The 18,539-nt window shown below is 43.0% G+C and overlaps 1 protein-coding gene across 1 annotated transcript in view; it reads left to right on the top strand.

Annotated features, from left to right (window-relative positions):
• Nucleotides 1-18,044, top strand: part of nudt14 (nudix (nucleoside diphosphate linked moiety X)-type motif 14) — a 28,289-nt gene extending 10,245 nt beyond the window's left edge. Inside the window, exons 2-5 of the mRNA XM_069161698.1 lie at nt 1,187-1,230; nt 7,497-7,561; nt 8,144-8,432; nt 10,549-18,044. Coding sequence (XP_069017799.1) covers nt 1,187-1,230; nt 7,497-7,561; nt 8,144-8,432; nt 10,549-10,798 — 648 coding nt within the window. The 3' untranslated portion in view covers nt 10,799-18,044. The remainder of the gene's footprint in view (nt 1-1,186; nt 1,231-7,496; nt 7,562-8,143; nt 8,433-10,548) is intronic.
• The last annotated feature ends 495 nt before the right edge of the window (nt 18,045-18,539 follow it).

The raw sequence follows: 18,539 nt of genomic DNA, 5'->3' as shown, positions 1-18,539 counted from the left end.
AAAGTCAGATGATTCAAAGAAACAATGCGTGAAGGTTTTTCTGTGCGCTTCAAGCAAAAATGTTCATATTAACCACGAGCAAACAATCGTAGTTTTTCCTCTTAATTGGCACATCCGGCACGGCGCGTTAAAAGGCGTTACTTACTGCTGAATTGACCATTTCCGCCTTGAAAAACGGATCTCCTGACCTCTGCAGTGACCAGAGTTGAAATAAGAGTCACACTGAGCATGTTCACGTGAAAATATGCTGAAATAAAAAGCCGCGGGGGTTACGTCCTGCCAGTCTATTAAATACAAGCTACAGCTGCAGGCACTTCATTCATTTAATTTGACTTGCTAATACGTCACACGCTAAATTAATATAACTCAAAATAAACCAGACTATCGGCATGTTTACCTCGTTGTCCCGTCATGCTTGCTGCGGGACGACGAGCCAACAAGGAGACTGTGTGTGTGTGTGTGCGCGTGCGCGCGCACGTGTGCGTCAATACAGCCAGATATTTAAGTCCTCTTGACGGCCACAGTGTTTTGTGGTTGGCTCTTTCGTGCAGGTCACACGCCACCTCGGCAGGTTCGATTGTAATTCTGCTGCTGGAAATTTACCGAAGGAGTGTTGAGATTCAACATCCTGTTGACGTGACCACAACACTTGCAACAACTTCTGCCACTTAAGTTGCATAACTAGAAGACGTGTTTCAGGGTTTAGTCATCAGGGAATCTCTCTCTGCAACTGCACGGAAAGTAAAGGCAGGAATGCTTTAAAAACTGAGCCCATGAAATCCTTTTTTTTTTTTTTTTGTTAGCTCCTAACTTTATATTCAGAAACGAAAAAACAAACAAACAAAAAAGAATAAATACCTGGTATGACCCTTTAAAACAAAGCAAATTCTCACTTGCACCCATTTTTTCCCATGGTATTTTTGTGCACCTGCAGGTTTGTTTTCTTGGGTGTGGTTTGATGAGCCTGAGCAACCATCACTTACGAGGCAGTTGTTGCATTTACAGCAATAAATAAATCACAGCTAATTGGACGTCTTGTCATGCGGATCACTCACAATAAAACGAGCGAGGCGTTATGACGCACTGAGTGCACTTTTGTTGCACAACCAAAATGTTTCAGAAACTCAACGGTGTTGCTTTTATTATGTTTACTTATGCTGTTTGTTTTTGTGTTGTTTCTTCACAGAATGGCACAAAGAAATCCTGGGACTTCATGCGAACCCATGACAGGTAAAAAAACAACAACAACAACAACAAAAACAACAACAATGTCCTCTCAGCCTTTGCAGCCGGCACGCAGCTTCACGATTGGTCGTTTGCCTTTTGAAAAAGCTCTGCACGCTCTTGTCTGAAGACATTTTGCAATCTGAGGAGCTTGTCCCTAAATGATCCGAATCCCATGTGGCTCCCAGAGATCAGCAGAGGAGGATGAATCTGCTGATCTGAGTGGTTTTGTGCCAATCTGGACTCGTATCATCTGCGTAACTCTAAATCTGGAGATTTTTTTTTTTTCATTCAACATGTCTTTTCTATCAACAACTGTTGATGGACGTGACACGCGACAAAAAAAATAAAATGCTCTGTGAAATATTTAAATATGATAATACTGTGTGAGGTTTTGCTTGTTTATGTGCGTGCCGTCTCACCTGTAATGATTATTAGAAAAAAAAACCCTCTCTGGTATTTCATATACCTTTTTATTATCTGGCGTCTCTTTTAGATGCCTTTGTATTCGGAGGATGTTCAACCCAAAACAGACCTTGTTACTCCACATGTAAAAATGGCTATAAATGTCCGAGCTTCACGGTGGGGGGGGGGGGGCTATATAAGAGAAATATCACACACTCGTGTCAAAGCCCCAGTTCCTACTCTCAGCGTACCGTAATGCCCCCGAGGTACGTCTCTGGTCCTTTCAGCCCTCTTTTCCTCCACTCGTGACCCCACACAGAGTTCCTCGTGAAAAATAGTACCACTGAGAGAGAAGCAGTAAAACCTCCAACCTGTATTTCCTGCGGAAGATCACCCAACGTGCAGCTCGTTCTCACGTGGGCGTTATCCCCCCCGACGCACACACACACACACACACACACACACACACACACACACGCACGCACCTTCAGCGCGCACTGAAAGCATCCAGGGTTTTGCATGTTTGTGCAAGGGTGCATAACATTTTCTTCTCGCCAGGATTCATGTTTTTTTTTTTTTTTTGCGCTCGCTGCTCGTTACCTGTCGGAAGAGGCGGCTAAAGATGTGAAAGACAGATTTGATTGAAAGGTCGCAAGAGGTTATGGGCAATGTAGTATCAAATATTTCATTAGGAAAACGTCTTGAGAAGATTGATTTTTGCTTGTTTTTGAAAACCCGAGCGTCGATCAGTTTGCGAGATGCACAGTTTCATAAAAAGTCCGCCTTCACCGCGGTCTGTAATTATTCGGCGTTTTGGTCCATTTTTCTGGACAATTTAGTCAAATTTGTCATTTAACAGGACTAATCGGAGGTCAAATGATAATTCGCTTTCATCGTTTTTTTTTACGATGTCGCTGTCCGAGTGCCGTTCAGATAGTTACTGGCTATTCGGACGCTTTTCAACCGTATATTTTCCAGCGCCCATCTTTCTTGTAGTTCTTCTCCTCAGCCATGTCCTTTAGCTTCTTCTAAATCAGACGTGTCCAAACTCTTTCCTACAAAGGGCCACGAATTCATCTGAATGGACAAAAATGTTATGTCGGAGTATCTTTGAATTCTTTGTGGATAAGACGTAGGCCGATGTAATTTAGTAGGGAAGCTCAACAGCATTGTGCTGTACACTGCTGAAAAACTCTTTAATATTATGATGAATATTATTACTTTATTATATACTTTACTATTTTAAAGCACTTATGTATCAGGAGGTACAAGTACGAGCTCAAATGCCGTGGTGGGCCAAAGTTGGCCCACTCGCCCCTAATTGGGCCGCTCTGTTCGAAAGGATCTCAAGATGTTCCCTCACTATATATATCCACACACAGTCCACATGTTCTGGGTCTGTTCTGGGTTCTGCTTCACGTTGGACATGCACGAAACACCTCGGTATGTCAAATGTCCTCCTTTAGCTTCTGACATACTGAAACAACTCACTTCCTGACGTGAGGAGGACGATCCGCCGAGGTTCTGACCCTCAACTCCAACGTCTCCAAATCCTCAGAGAGACAACATGCGTCATTAACCTCCACTTATCTGGACGCAGCTCTTACTCTAGTTTACACAAGTCGGGTCTGACGTGCAGTCTCCTGGCAGCCTGCATATCTGCACAGCAACTAAAACAGTCAGGAGCCTTTTTTTTTTTTTATTTATTTTTTTTTTTAAAACTACAAAAACACATGTAGACTGAAACGGTACGCTCGCATCACTGTTGTTCTCACACCGACGCGTTTATGGAAGTGTTTGCTGACTGGTGCTTGTTTATTACAGAAAGTGTGTTTTAATGAGTGAGAGTTGTTGCAGACGTATAGCGATGACCAAGGGCAACAGAAAGGGGGAAGTCATTAGCAGGGCTGTGCCGTATTTTAAAGTTCAGAAATATCGGTATGATTGTAAAAAATTTTTATCATGGTAATGGCTGTATTTTGACATAATGACGTTATATCATTACCTTATCACATATGTACATGTTTTAGGCACAGCAACAACAAGCATGGCTAAAAGCAGCTCTACGGTGGAGGAGGTCGTTTTTTTAAAAAAAAGAGTCCTGTGATTACAAAAGATCAGATTTAAGTCATTTCATAGTCATAAATGTGTTCTTTAAATTAATACTAAAATTAAATGTCAGTATTTTGTCATACTGTTTTGAATATTGGAGAAATACCTTGAAATTTCATAATAATATTTCAGGGCAGTGTTACTCATTATGTCATTAGTAGTCTAAGTATGTTGAGCTCTTGCTGTTTCCCTGCTCAGGTTTCAGCTCCTTTGAGGTTGATTTTGTCTTAGCATGAGTTTGGAATTCATTTAGATTAAAAAGAAAAGAAAAGAAAAAGGAGTTTAATTTCCCCCCAGAAGGCTCCACCAAGTTTTTAGGGAATTTGAAATATGATCTAATAAAAAAAGATGCATCCGTCCTAAATTAAGTGCTCTGGAAGGGGTTGTTTTTTTTTGGGTATGTTAGTAAGGAACGTCTTTCTCCAGTCAATTTAAGAAAGATTTTGATATGATTTTTTTTTTTTTAATAAGATTTTATATGTATCATAATTTGCTTGTAATTATGGGCTATAAGTAGAATAAACAACTAGAAATCCCTCCGGAAATTAGCCAATAAACAAGTAAAAACAAGGACAATAACAAAGTAAAGATGGTAAATTAAGGCGGTGAGATTTTGGTTGTGTCCAAAGTCATTGCCTCAGTTCTGGCATCAGAAGATGGATTACATAGCACTTAACCCAGTTTCCTTCTTGTGGGACTCGTGCCCGGCGATAATATCTTGATACCCTAAGCTTTCTACCAGTAGTCACCTCAGTCCGGCTCCTCGTGTGTCTGCCGTAACCCAGTTTTCCCGCTGTTCAGCCAGAAGCCCCGCAGAGAAAGCTTAACGGTGCATGAAAAGTCCTTTTAGCCCGCTTCTTGGTTTACCCGTTAGAGGTTGTTTTTTTTCCAGCAGGAAGTAGTAGAACAGCCGTAATGATGTGTAACAGCACTACGAGACCCAGACCTGCCCTCGAGGGACCGGTTCTGTGCCTCGGGCCTGTGTGTCCCACTTTAAGTCTCGATCCTCCACATTATCTTATCCATACTTCTGCTGCACAGCACTAATATTACCCTGCAACACTCGTTTTCTAGTGCCTTTTTAATGTAGGTTTTTATAAAAGGCTCTGATGTTTGACTGTTCCTTCAGGAATATCAACACAATCTGTGGACAATAGTAAAGACAAAAACACTCTCACGAAGGAGTAAGAAGTGAAGCTCTATCAGGGGAATGAGCAAGTAAAAACGGAGCACTGCGTCCTTTCTGTCAAGGAGGCGAGAGCGAAAAAAAGAAAAAAAAAAAGAGTGATGGAGAAGGGAAGTGAATGGCCGAGCAGCAGCGTTTCTATAGCCGGCTGGACCCAGATATGAGAACCTTAAAGTGGATCAGAGGCTTTTTAATCAGCAGCAGAGACGCAGTGAGAAGTTGTTGGCAGCACCGCCGATCAGCAGTACTTCCTCAAGTATTGGCATTTTCTTTGCCCAAATGTATAAATTAATCCTGAAGAAAAACTGTGATTTATAACTCTGACTGATCTGATTGGAAACCCGACGGTACTACACCGATAGCCTTAACCTGACTGCACCAAAAGGCCTGTCAATCAAACAGACACGCCCCCCCAAAGGACGGCTTTTTGAAGCGTATTTTCTAACTAATGACGGGGTTATGTTCAGATGGACCGCCGGAAAACTAATGAGAAGGAGCGACTTTTACTAGCAAAACCAAAATAACTCGTGGAGAAACTTTATTGGCTGAGAATTTCATGAGAGAAGTTGAATGGGAGTCTGTGGAGCCGGGAGCTTTTTTGGGGCTGACCTCTAGTGGCACTCGGTGGTATTGCAGCTTAAAGCTCCTACGCATCGGCCTCATTTTTCAGACCCGGAAGCTACGTCCGCTTTTTTTGTACAGTCTACGGTCGCTAGCTGAGATCTCAGCATTTAACTTGTTGAAGACAATGTCATAACTGATGGCGAGAGCGACAAAAACACAACTCAAATTGCTATAAACTTATTTGTATTTATCCCAGTAGGGAAGTAGTAAGTTTAACGTTAAATGAAACTGTGACATATTGAATGACACCGACTGCAGACGGGAAACGATGACGGCAACGATAAATCTTTAATAGCCTTTGACCGTATTTGAAAATGCAACAAAAAAAAACCTGGAAATCCAAAATGCAAACATACGATGAGTTAGTAGGAGGCCGGGAGCTGCAGCTGGACGCTGCAACAGCCTCCTGGTTCCCTCCCACCCTGGGAAACTCAGGGCAGGGCTTCCTGCCGCCTCAGACGTATCCGCTTTCCCAACACAGACCCCGAGCCTCGAGTCTCCACGGGCAGCAACAGTCACACACTCTCTCTCTCACACACACACACACACACACACACACACACGCACACACACACACACTCCCAGCAGTGACCTACCTGTGTGTGTACAGTTCACCGGGTGCCAGCAGATCACTCTGACCTTCCTTTCTTTATCTCCACATCGTGCTGCAATGACGTGACCCCGCTTAGTTTAGAATATTTCACATTTTGTCCGGGGGGGAGGGGTGTGTGTGGGGTGGGGTGTTATCTCTCAGACAAAATGATACAGATGTGTGTCTATTTGGCTTATTGTCATCGTGGCATGCCGGTTACATGACAGCTGGTTACATGTTTACTTCGGAGCAGGATTTTCTTTGATATTTGGGGAGGAGAGGGGGGGGGGGTGTCCCCGAGGCTGCTGATGATGAGGAACTACTTTTTGTGCCAATCGTGAATCATTTAAAAGCAGAAAATCACAAAAGACCTTGAGAGCAAATATCAGATGACATGCTTCCAATTATTGGTTTAAATGATGAAGAAACCTCAACTGCCTCGACCTTCCTCCTTTAAACACACAAGGAGTTTCCAAAGCCAACTTTCCAGCTCTGAAGCACCCACAAATATTATTATTCAGCTGTTTTGGCTTCAGCTGGACAAAAGAAAAGAGGTGGTATAACTAAAAAGCAGATGGAGGGTTCACAAGTCTTTTGCTTGTCCAGGATCAGATTGTGTCAACAGTGACGTGACACAATAATCAGGTCGAAATGACCACCAGCTCACGATGGTGCTGATTGCGCTGACTGATTTGGGTTTGGCGTGCGTGTCGCTCCACGAGAGGTTACAGTCGGCAGTTTTTAAGATGAGAAATAACGGTATATTAAAAAAGAAAAAACATTTTCATAAATGAAAAAAACAACAACACTTTTTGTGTGTTTGATATTGTTAATAGGAAAAAAAAAAAAATCGTTACAAGCAATATGATTTGACATGTAGCTTAATCTACTTCATAAGTGCTGGTTCGCTTCTTGTAAAACAAAAACTACATTTTTGTTTTTGTTTTTGAGATTGTATTTTCAGATTCCCATCAGTGAGTCTTTGTGAAGCTATCAACCGGAGCTAAACGCTGGTTGCTCACCGGGCAATTCAATCCAATTTGATGTAAAGAGCACCAAATCAACGCCGGTTATTTCAAGGTGCTTAAGCACAGTAAAGTCCTTACTGAGGAAAGATACATGTTTTAATCCAGGAGCTGCTTCGTTCTTACAACCAGCGGTTCCATCAGGAGGAATTTATAAAAAAAAAACCCGATGGAGCCGTGACTGGCTGCTCTCCTGATGTTAAACTTTCACATATTCTCATATTATACCCTTTTGGCAGGGATTTCTTTTTTTTCTTTTTTTTTTTTTTTTAAATGTCTGATGGTGATATTCATTTCACGTCCCCTATTTTTCTTGTCTCATCCTCAGCGTATCGGTGCTGATCTTCAACACCACCTCGCACTGTTTCGTCCTCGTCAAGCAGTTCCGTCCAGGTACGTTTTTTTGTTTTTTTTTCCTTTTCCTCCGTTCACAAAGCATCAGACCGACAGCGACGCAACCCAGTTTATTCATTTTCCTCTTGTCACCGATCAAGATCTAGATTGTTATACATCCTGTGGGCACTTTCGCTGAAAAAACAGAACATTACAAAACCCTGTTTATTCAACTGGATCTGTGCAACAATGCAGACTCATAAATAGACCGCAAGAGGCCCCATTACAAAGCAGCCTAACCTCCTTTGTTAGGAGTCGCCGGGGACTGTTCACCACTGCAGTGCGCTAAATTCAAGGAAGTCTGGGCATTGATATATTTTTTTTTCTCCTCCCTTCTCTTATTGCTGTTGTCGAAAAGAAAAAAAAAAAAAAAAAGAAAAGTCCCTTATCGGGAAGAATTAAGCGTTTCTCCACAATCTAGAATTCAATTTAAAACATGGAGTTGATGTTTATTGCTATCAGACAATAAATGTTTAGAAATATACAGCTGTTCTTTTTAAATGTGTGAGAACAAAGAAAGTATTCACAAAAAGGTTATTGCCACTATAAGCGCATTTCTGTCTTTTTCTTTTCCACCTCCAGCTGTATACATGTGCGAGTGGGAAAAGAACAAGAACCAGCCGCCTCAGTCCGCCGAAAAAGCCGAGGAGGGCGCCGCCGCCGCCGCCGAGTCTCAGGAGGGCCAGTCGGCCTCGGAGGGCGAGAGCTCCTCTCAGTGGCCCCCGGCCTTGTCGGGCGTCACCTACGAGCTCTGCGCCGGCCTGGTGGACAAACCGGACCTCTCCTTGGAGGAGATCGCCCGGCAGGAGGTGCTGGAGGAGTGTGGCTACGATGTGCCGGCTTCCAAGCTGAAGAGGATTACTTCTTACAGGTCAGCTGTTTGAAACATGGAGTCTACTGACCTCTTAAGTTGGAGTTTAAGGTTAGGGACATTTATTTAAAACTACCTGTCATCTCTTATCACAGAGAAGTCTCGGCACGATGGTTTTCCATAATCTTACATACATCTGCCTTCGTCACTCCCACCGGAGTTCTCGTCCCTGAACAATTATATTCCCTTTGTCCTATTTTGTATAATTTCCATTTATAATTTCTGAGCTGCGTTCGCTCAGAAATAACCTACATATGCAGCTCTGGTTCTTTATTTTATACTAAGGTTTCAAATTAAATCTCAAGTACGATATGCTGTGAACCTGTTCAGCCTCAAACACTCGACTCCGTCAGCTGGAAAGCTTCACAGATGGATCCCAAAAGTAGCCGAGCTAAAGGTCTGAAGAAGTCAGACCGGTCGTGCAACGTCGTGTCCACTTCTTCACTGTTCACCAGGGTACGCACGAATCGCTCACCGCGGTTCTCAGGAAGCGGTCGCCGGGTCACGTCGAGGCTGAACGATACGCCCTGAAGTCGGTTTTATTGCGTTGTATACACACGTCGGGCCGAATAATAATGAAACTGTCCTCAGGTCAATCCGAGGTCAGGGGTGAAGTCCGTACACCCGTTCAGAGACGTACCAGCTCAGCGCGGAGCCGAGGTGATCACACCTCCAGTCGACAGTTGTCAATGAAAGGTCCTAAAACCCTCCAGAAACCAAAGTGCGCGTTACACAAAGTATATCGGATTCCTTAAAGGTTCAGACTAGAAATCGTGTCATTCAGCCGTCTCTTAAAACGAGGAGGAGAGGCCGACTTCTCTCTGAGAATGACCCTCCCAGCTGTAACTACACCGAACCCGAGGGCTCGTTGTGACGCGGGAGGAGAAGAAGAAGAAGAAGAAGAACGCCCGGGGGGGTTCGACTGTTCGCCGCGCGTGGTGTGATACAGTCGAACCGTTTCTGGGAGGGAAAGTCTTTTGAAATCACGAACTAAAATAGCAGAGGATACGCAAGCGAGCGAACCGTCCATCTTCGTCAACGTGTGACAGCCGCTAAAAGAGCCGGCGGGCGAACGGTCCCACGTCGCACAGCAGCAGCAGCTGGACGGCTTTGACTGACGGCTCCGTCGGAGCTTTGCTTTTGATTTGACTCGGACACCTCCTCCGGCTCTGTTGGTGTCGTCTATGGCCGTTGTTATGTGCGGGCTGCTTCCACTGTGCAGACGGGTATCGTCTTAACCCTCATAGCGCCTTATGAGGGTGTTTTTTGACAGGAGCTCTCCGTGCAGTGAAGCGCCGCGCTAATAGCGGGCAGCACCGGGGCACGGCCGCCTGCAGCGGAGAAGGCGCTTTTGGTTGAAAAGGTAAAAGGAGGTTGTTGTGGTTTTTTTTTTTTAAATAGTGCTGTTTCTGTGCAGCGTGTTGCTCGTTACCAGCAAGTCAATACGTGGCTTTACAGCGCTCATATTTTGACCTTTTCTCGCTATAATATTGTCTCCTACCTCACGGTGAATTCAAAACGTAGAAGTATCGGGGGGAAAAAAATATTTATATTCCTGAAAAGTGGTGTGTTTATGCCAAGCGGCGGCCGGCAGTGACGTCACCCGTCGGTTTTTGTGAACGGCCGCTATGGAGCGGATCTGACTCCCGTCTGATTGGAAACCCGGCGGTGCCACGTCCCGCCCGCCGACGGCCGCGAGCCTGTCGATCGGACAGACGCGCCGCCAAAAACAACCTCATTTTCTAATTATTGACGGTGTTTGTTTTCAGACGGGCCGCCGGAAAAACCAATAAACTAGGAGCGACTTCAGCCGGCAAAACCGAGATAACTCGCGGGGAGATTCGATTGACTTGTCGAACGGGAGCCGGAGGCATTTTTTTTTGGAGCCGACCTCTAGTGGCACTCGGTGGTATTGCCGCACTTCTGCATCGGCCTCGTTCTCCAGACCCGGAAGCTACGTCCACTTTTATACCGAGTCAGAGGTTTTGTCACTTCGCGCCGAGGGTGTTGTATTCAAAGCTGTCTTTAAAGGAAAAGAATAGATTGTCGTTTGTTTTGTCTCGCCCCCCCCCCCCTCCCCCCTTCCTCCTCCCTTCCCTCCCCTCCCTCCCCACAGGTCTGGTGTCGGCGTAACGGGCGCCAAGCAGACCATGTTTTACGCCGAGGTGTCCGACGACAACTGCGTGAGCGCGGGCGGAGGTGAGCCGAAGGAGGGAGAGCTTATCGAGGTGGTCAAAGTCCCGCTGCACGAGGCCATGACGTTCGCCTACAACGAGCGTATACCCAAAACCATGGGCGTCATTTTTAGCTTCATCTGGTTCCATAATAACATGTCTCCCAAGTACAAGATCTCCACCAACGTGTAACCAGTTTTAGCTGTCCGCTCTTTTTACCATTTATTCCCAAATTAAATCAAACACTGGCCCAGCACATCCACCCGCCCCCTCACGGCTCTTCATCCTGTATTGCCTTTTTGCTTATTGGTACATGATGAAGGGTGGACCCCCTTGTCTTGTCGCCAACTGGCACGTTTAAGTTTTGTCCTGTTTACTTTTTTTTTTACTTTTTTTTTTATTATTTCTATACGGTCTTAATGTTTTTCCTAAAAACAAAAACAAAATTTGCCATAGCTGGTTGTCACTGGCACTTTTTTTTTTTTTCCTCCTCTTCTTGATTATTTTGTTTTATATGCTAATCATTTCATTTAGTGTGCCATCTGTTATAAATGGTTGCATATCACAGATTTCATTTGCCTGCCCTTAATTAAAGAAATGCTCCACTGCTTTTGATGCAGATCGTGAACGTTACCTGATCAAAAAAAAAAAAAAAAACATTTATCGTTCTTTAAATTTGTTTCAAACACCGACTATTCAAACCCTCTAATTTTCAGGGTTATTAGAATTTCAAATTTCTAACTTTTACAACAACTCTAAAGTATTCATTAGGATTCAGACTTGTTTTTTTTTGTTTTTTTTTAAAGCTCTTGTATACGACTTGGCACTTAATACGACCATAATATCTTATTGTAATGTACGTCAATCAAGTTCAAAGGTGTTATTAAGGATATGGAAGGAGTATTTTCCTTTTCACACAACGAACCGCGTCCTCTCCAGCTATCCCGACGACAGACACGGGACGAATCCTGCTTGACGTGAACACGGCGTTAAGCCGCGATGCTCACCGGCAGCGTACCTCTCCGCTGGAGTCGCGTTCATTCAAACATCTCCTCTCGCCCGACAAACCAACACTCGGCACGTCGACGTTTCTGCCCGACGGTTCAACAATTAAAGGCGAGGCGAGAAAAGCAAAACGGTGGAGCATTCCTTTAATCCATGATCCAGTGATGCAAAAACTAGTCAATTGTGGGGCCTTGTAATGATCGAGGTGTTCAGGCATGCCTCATTTCAGTTCTCCGATCCGCAGCCTTTAAGCAATACTTATCATACAGTCGTACCCGAGGCTAAACACTCACTCGGCGTCGCTGAACTCAACTCTCACTCCGTTTCAAATTCTTCATCAAACCGGTCGGCAAATTAATAAAAAAAAAACTTAATTCGCTCCACAGAAAAAGAAAAAGAAAAAAAAAAAAAAGAAAAAAAGTCGTACACCTACCTCTGCACCGAGGGCCTAATTTCTGTTTTCAGTGTGTCATTGTACTGAAGCACAATCCTGATTGGAAGCATACGATACTTAGTTAGTTGAAGACACCTAAATCCACTCTGACTGACGTCTTCGCGTTTAGTTAAGGATGCAAAAAGCCGTTTGTTGCCCGAGCCCGTATACGCATCGGCGACTGACCTGACGTTCCTCACGCGGGATGTTTTTAGAGTTGTTGAGGGATTGAGATAAAAAAAACAACAACAACAACAACAACACAGAAAAAGGTTAAATCCTGTATTTATTTTTTTTTAATGATTTCTGAATCGTTCATTAAGTGCGGAGCATGTCGAGGTCACATTTTGATCACATAAATGAAGGTTTAAAAGGACTTAAACCGTTTCCCAGGTTGCTTTTCGATCACGGTTCATTCGCGAGGTCCCACGTAGAAAACAAAACAAAACAAAACAACAACAAAAAAAACACAAAAAAAACAAACTTGAACGGTCATTAACACACAACTCTAAATCTCACAAAGTGAATCTCAACAGCAGTTCGCCAAAATCTCAGGTCCAAATATTCAAACTCTTGGTCACATTCGGGGTGGATCTCTGGATGTGACGATGACCAGCACGTTACTATATTATTACATTTCAAAATCACTCTCAGCTCGAGTAACTGGAGGCAACAAAGTTCTTACTATTCCTTCTGTATGTTGGTATTTTTCTTCATTCAAAAAGGGCTGGTACTTCATTTATTCTTTACTACGAGAAAAAGAAAAGAAACAACCCTTCCTCCTACATAGTTTTGTTTAAAAAAAAAACCAACAACAACCCAATATGCAAAAACTGAAGCAAAATCAATAGTTTTTAGAAAATAAAAGCTCACTTGCAACAGATCTCAGTATTTATACAACACTACGACAGCTGGGTAATAAAAAGAGCTGCACTGACAGATGCTGCGATGTAACCGCTGATTTCACACTTCAGTCCAGTAGAAGTTGAAATCGGTTATGCAGCAGTAATAACACAAAAATCCAAAAACACCACAAGTTAATTAAATACAATCAAGTCCTCTCGGTGAACCTGCAGGGTTTGAAAGTTGGGAAATGTGTGCGACAAAACGCAGTGAGTCAAATTTAACGGTTCAAGTTGTTATGAAATGACCCGCCTGAATAACGTGGTGATTTTTTTTTTTTTTTATAATTTTTTTTTTAAGTTGACCATGAAAACCGCCGTGAAGAAATGGTGTACGTTTCAGATACGAGGATATTATTTTGTAAGAGTTTCAATTGCGACGTCAGCGATGCCTGAAACGTATTGAAACGGTGTTAAAGTCAAATCGGAAATATTTCTTATGAAACAAAAACAAACCTTTGCCCGCTGACGCAGCCGGCAGGTGACGCGCGCTCGGCCGTCCTGCAGGAAATCGTACCCGTTGAGTTGCGGTGCATCACGTCATCGCAGAGAGCCATTTCTCTTATTGAGCCTGTATTTGTGGATGTAAATTGGGCGGGCAAAAAAAAAAAAAAAAAAGAATAGAAAAAAAAGAATAGAAAAAAAAATTCCAGAAGTACAAATGCAGAAGATTACAACCTTCATGAGAGGGGAGGACTTATTGTGGGACCGTTGCGTCGGACTGCTTTAGTCCCCGGTAGACGTACCGGCTGAGTGTGTCCGACGCGGGTCGGCCTTTTCCTGCGCACAAACGAAGAAGACACTCGCGGTTAATCTGAGCAGCAGTCTTGAATTAATTTTGCTCTTGTATGCTTTTTGACCATGAAGAACAGCTGACAATCAAATGTCAACATTTGTCGTCCCCCCCCCCCCCCCCGTCCCCCCTTCGTCCCCCCCATAAGGCCTTTTGTGTTTGGTGGTCCTTTTTTTTTTTTTAAATTGTTTTTTTTTTTTTATTTCACGCGTCCTCGTCTCGGCCGGATCTCGCAGCAGTTCTTTGAAAAAGAGGACCGAGCGTCGTTTTCGGGGCATCCCGGTACGTTTTTATCTGGTGCCACCTGGAGTCGTATCACCACCACGAGTAAACAAAACTTTTTTTTTTTTTTTTTTTTTTTTTTTTTTTTAATAGACCAAACTTTCAGTCAAAGACTTGGGGAGTAATTTCCACCCTAACTGCATAGGAATATATGCACAACCTTTAAGCCATACTTATCTCCCCCTTCGCCCACCCATCGAGCTTCATTGACCGTCTGTCAATCAAAGATCGCTCCTTGATGCAGGATTGTATAGTTTTGCTCAAACTGCTTGACTTTTTTTTTTTCTTTTGTTCATTTCCTTAGAAAAATAAATCACGTATTCTCAGGATTAATGGAGCAACCCGTACCTGAAATCAGATCCCCCTTAATTGTTATAAAAAAAAAAAAATAATAATCCAAAAAATTAGGATGCAAACTTTCAAACGTGTGCTGTACAAGATGAATCCACTTTAACACGTTTAATACACGGACACTTTGGAAAAATGCGGAAAGCACCTTTGGAAAACCATGAGACGACTTGTTAATGTTACAGGACACGCGTCTTAACACTAACAGGGCTGCTGTACAAAACCTCACACAAATCCTTTATACAATATTTTTCAGCCTCACTTTACATGTTAATTACCCACTGTAATATCTAAATGTTTTTTTTTTTAATTTTTTTTTAATTTGACATCATACCCTCTTTTTTTTTTTAGCTCAATGACCTCAGTTCTTATTGTTCTTTTTTTCTTCTTCTTCTCCGTACGACACGTTTGAATACGTCTTTATTTTGGTCTCAGTTGAAAAAGGCCTACGTGGATGTCAACCACTCGCCGGGTGTAGTTTGAAGGAGAAACCTCACTCAAAGATTTCCAATGGTGCTCGCAGCTTTTCCATCGTCCCGTTCACGTCCGGCGTTGTGGGAACCGACGGCAACGGTGGCGCCCCCCCCCCCCCCGTGTTGGAGCGACTCGTGAAGAAAATCAAAACGGCGAGCCGTAAGCATTCCAGATGAAAAGGAAAAAAAAAGAAAAGAAAAAAAACGGTTTAACGAAATCTCAGTTCGCTTCTGATTCGGCTCGACGTAAAATGTGACAAACAAACAAACAAACAAAAACAAACAAAAAAAAGCCATTTTTAACGTTCAAGGCCAGTCTGTAACTTTATGTGCCTGTCAAATGTGAAGAACTGCAATGTGACTTCTCTTTTGGCTGAAATTGTTTTGTTCAGTTTTTTTGTTTTGTTTTGTTTTTTTTTTTGAGCCACGTGTTGATAAAAAATATGAAGCTGTGTTGCCTTTTCTTTTTTTTTTCCTCTTCTCATACAATCAGACAGAAAGCCACCACGGGCGCGTATTTCTCCACGCGTTCCCTCCGACTGTCGTCCGGAAGTGGGAGAGCATTGAGCGAACATCTCTTTATGATTGACTGACACGTTCAAAAAAAAAAAAAAAAAAAAATTAAAAAATAAATAAATAAATAGCAGCTGCGAAGCGGGAAGGATTCAGTCTGACGTCTGGCGACGCCGTGAATGAAACTCCATTGTCGCGGGGAATTCGGTCGTCAAAAGAAAAGACGAGCGGCGTGGCAGCGCTTCAGGTTCGGCCGGTTCAGCCGGCTTCTGTCTGCAGCGCACAGACGGCTCAGCTTGAAGGAAACCTGGAGGTGCGCTCGGCCCCGTCTTTCGAATATTGCAGTTTTGTTCGGCCCGTCGAGTCTAAATTCACAAGTTGATCTGTGACATCGGACACGCGGTTTATTTTGTACTCAACAGGTTTTTCTATTAATTTTATAAGCGAATCAAAAATGGCTGGCGATGTTTTTATAATCTTATTTAGTTTCAAACGTCTGTTTTTTGTTTTTGTTTTTGTTTTTGTTTTTTCCTGCGTTAGATACAAAAATGTGAGCGTGGAACCTTTCTCTCTCTTTAATGGAAGAAAGTCAGCAGCGCCGGCGACCGCCGTCGTTCCCGGAGAACCTAAAGGAAGAGTCTGTTTTAGGGGAGCTGCTTATTCACATCTTCGCCAAGAGTTGAGACGAGAGGATCGATGCCGTTGCGTCACTCCGTTTTCATGTCTGAGCAATAAACATCGTGCTGACTTAGCTTAGCATAAAGACTGGAAACGGGAGCAAAAGCTAGCGCGGCCCCCTTTAAAAAGGTTACGACATCCATCTCTAACGCAGAGTGACTATTTTGTTTGTTAAATACGCACAGAAAACTTTTTTTTATTTTTATTTTTATTTTTTTTTAATAAAACCAACTTTTTCACGTGGGGGTCAGGCAGCTCGATGGTTTCTTGGCTGGGACCAGTAACTTCCTGAAGGCCGAGAAACGGTTCAGCATCCGGCGTAGCAACCCCTCTTAAGCTGTGAAATGTCATTTTTACACTTTTGGTTTCTGTGCGGGTTTAAATAAATAAACGGAATGTCGCGTCGCTCGTCGGGGGAACTTCAGCGGCCGCGCCGCGTCTCCGCAGGGAAGCGTTTTCGCCGCGTTTTTTTTTTTTTTTTTTGGGAGTCGTCCGTCTCACCCGTCGGACAAAGAGCGCACGGCGTTTTATAATAATCAATACAACTTTCTGCGCCGCCAGTCGTCGGGGGCACTCGACACCTCCAAAACACAGGCGACGGACGCTCAACGCCGGCGCCTGAACGCCTCCCGTGCGGACACGCAGGCGCGACGCTCCCTCGCGTTCTCTGTTCGGACGTCTCTTCCGGTATCTCGTCCAAACCTTGGCAAGAAGAGAAATAAACACGTTTCCTAAAATGTCCCTTCGGCCGTTCACGTTCCCCCTCTACGGCAAAAGTCAAACGCACTTTTGACAGTTTAGAGTGAGGTTGCAGACTTGTGCCGCGGGTAAGCCATATGCTGCTTCTATCAGATACACAGCGACACTTCATATGTCGAGGTGAGTAAATGGTGGATAAATTGATTCTCGCCTGTGCTGGATTTTAACCGTCAGCCCAGCATTTCTACCTCCATCGCTCAGTCACACGACCAAGATATTTTTGGCGTCCGTTTTCTTGCTTCGGAGGCGTTTGACATATCAAATTCTCAGCAACGCGTCAGAAACGTCAACACTCAGCGGTTCTCTGTGACGGAACACTTAATTCATCGGTACCAGAAATGTTTTCTAGATGTAATCCCCCCCCACCCACCCCCACACCCCTGGCTATGCTGTAGTTGCTTCTTTAACTGTGATTGTTTTGTTTTTTTTGTTTCCTCTTTCCGTTCATGGTTTGTGAACTGTTTGACAATTTCTTACTGTATTTTCAACGATCTGAGCAGCAGTTCGAGGTGAAAACGATTTTTTTTTTTTTAAAGGTGCTATGTGTAGTATTCTCCAATTAAAGAAAGTGCAGTAAAGTGTTAAATAATTACTCGGACCACTGATGTTACAGTTTAGACGTGAGATCTGGTCATGAAACTTGCAGCGGTTTCTTGTTCTGCTGATTTTGGACAAAGTCGGTCACTTTTGCTTCTTTATGAGCAGAACTGGCGGCCAAATATTCAGAAGCGACGGGAGAAGAATAATCAACTTTGCTGCTCTGATGCAGCTCATAATTACTATATGTTGTAGCACATGTGTTATTCTGGTGTAATGTTCTGTGAAAATCCTACACATAATACCTTTAAGTGAGAGAACTTTATGATTTTTTTTTTTCTCACGACATAAAGAAATCTGTCCAGTTGTGATTTTTTTTATTTTTTTTCTCTCCTTTCTGGTGTCTCACGCTGAATTTGTGTTTTTAACAGATTATTTTCTGAAGAAAAGTACAAATATGAACATTGCAGATTGACCAATTTATCATGTATTTTATGCTTTAATACAAGTGTATACTCATTGTGGGCAGTGTTTTTAGTAATGTTTCGTTAAAGTTAATTTATTACCTACATGTTGAAATATTTAACTTTCAAAACATGACACTTGGTACAAACATACAGTATATATTTAAATATGATACTTTGCATGTGCACTAACTGTGTTGGATTAAACTGCATTAAGTTGAAATAAAATGGGTTTCATGCCCAAAATGTCATTTTTTTTTTGTCTTGCGATTATTTACTCAGATTTCAAGCTTCATTTTAGGACAATTTTAGGTGCCAAATGAGTCCGTACTTTGTACAAAATGTACAGACACGTTCAAATACGGTCATGTCTGGCTCCAAAATAGCAAGATGGCAACGGCCAAAATCCAAACTCGAGGCTTCATAAGAAACCAATGGGTGACATCACGATTGGTTCACGCTTGGTACTGATCAGATGGATAAACTGCTGTTTAAACCACAAATGGTCATTTTTATATTTTGCTTTGTGTGCAAATCAAACAAGATTCCAACAAGTGAATTTGTTAACAGGAAAAGGTCCGGAGGGCTCGCATGAGTTCAAACTCGTGTGATGAAGGTGGTCTTCGGTCAGGAACACAAAAAGTTCAAAAAGAAAGAAAGTCCAAGTTACTCTTCTGGCAAAAAATAAAACGCCTTTATTCAGATGCATATTTCATGTAGAACCTCTAAAAACACGGTGCTTCTAA

Source organism: Embiotoca jacksoni, unplaced genomic scaffold, assembly GCF_022577435.1.
Source record: "Embiotoca jacksoni isolate LCO1_2020_lvr unplaced genomic scaffold, fEmbJac1.0.p SCAF_29, whole genome shotgun sequence".
Lineage (NCBI taxonomy): Eukaryota > Metazoa > Chordata > Actinopteri > Embiotocidae > Embiotoca > Embiotoca jacksoni.
Note: the sequence above shows the minus strand (reverse complement) of the source record. Positions and strands in the feature narration are given on the sequence as shown.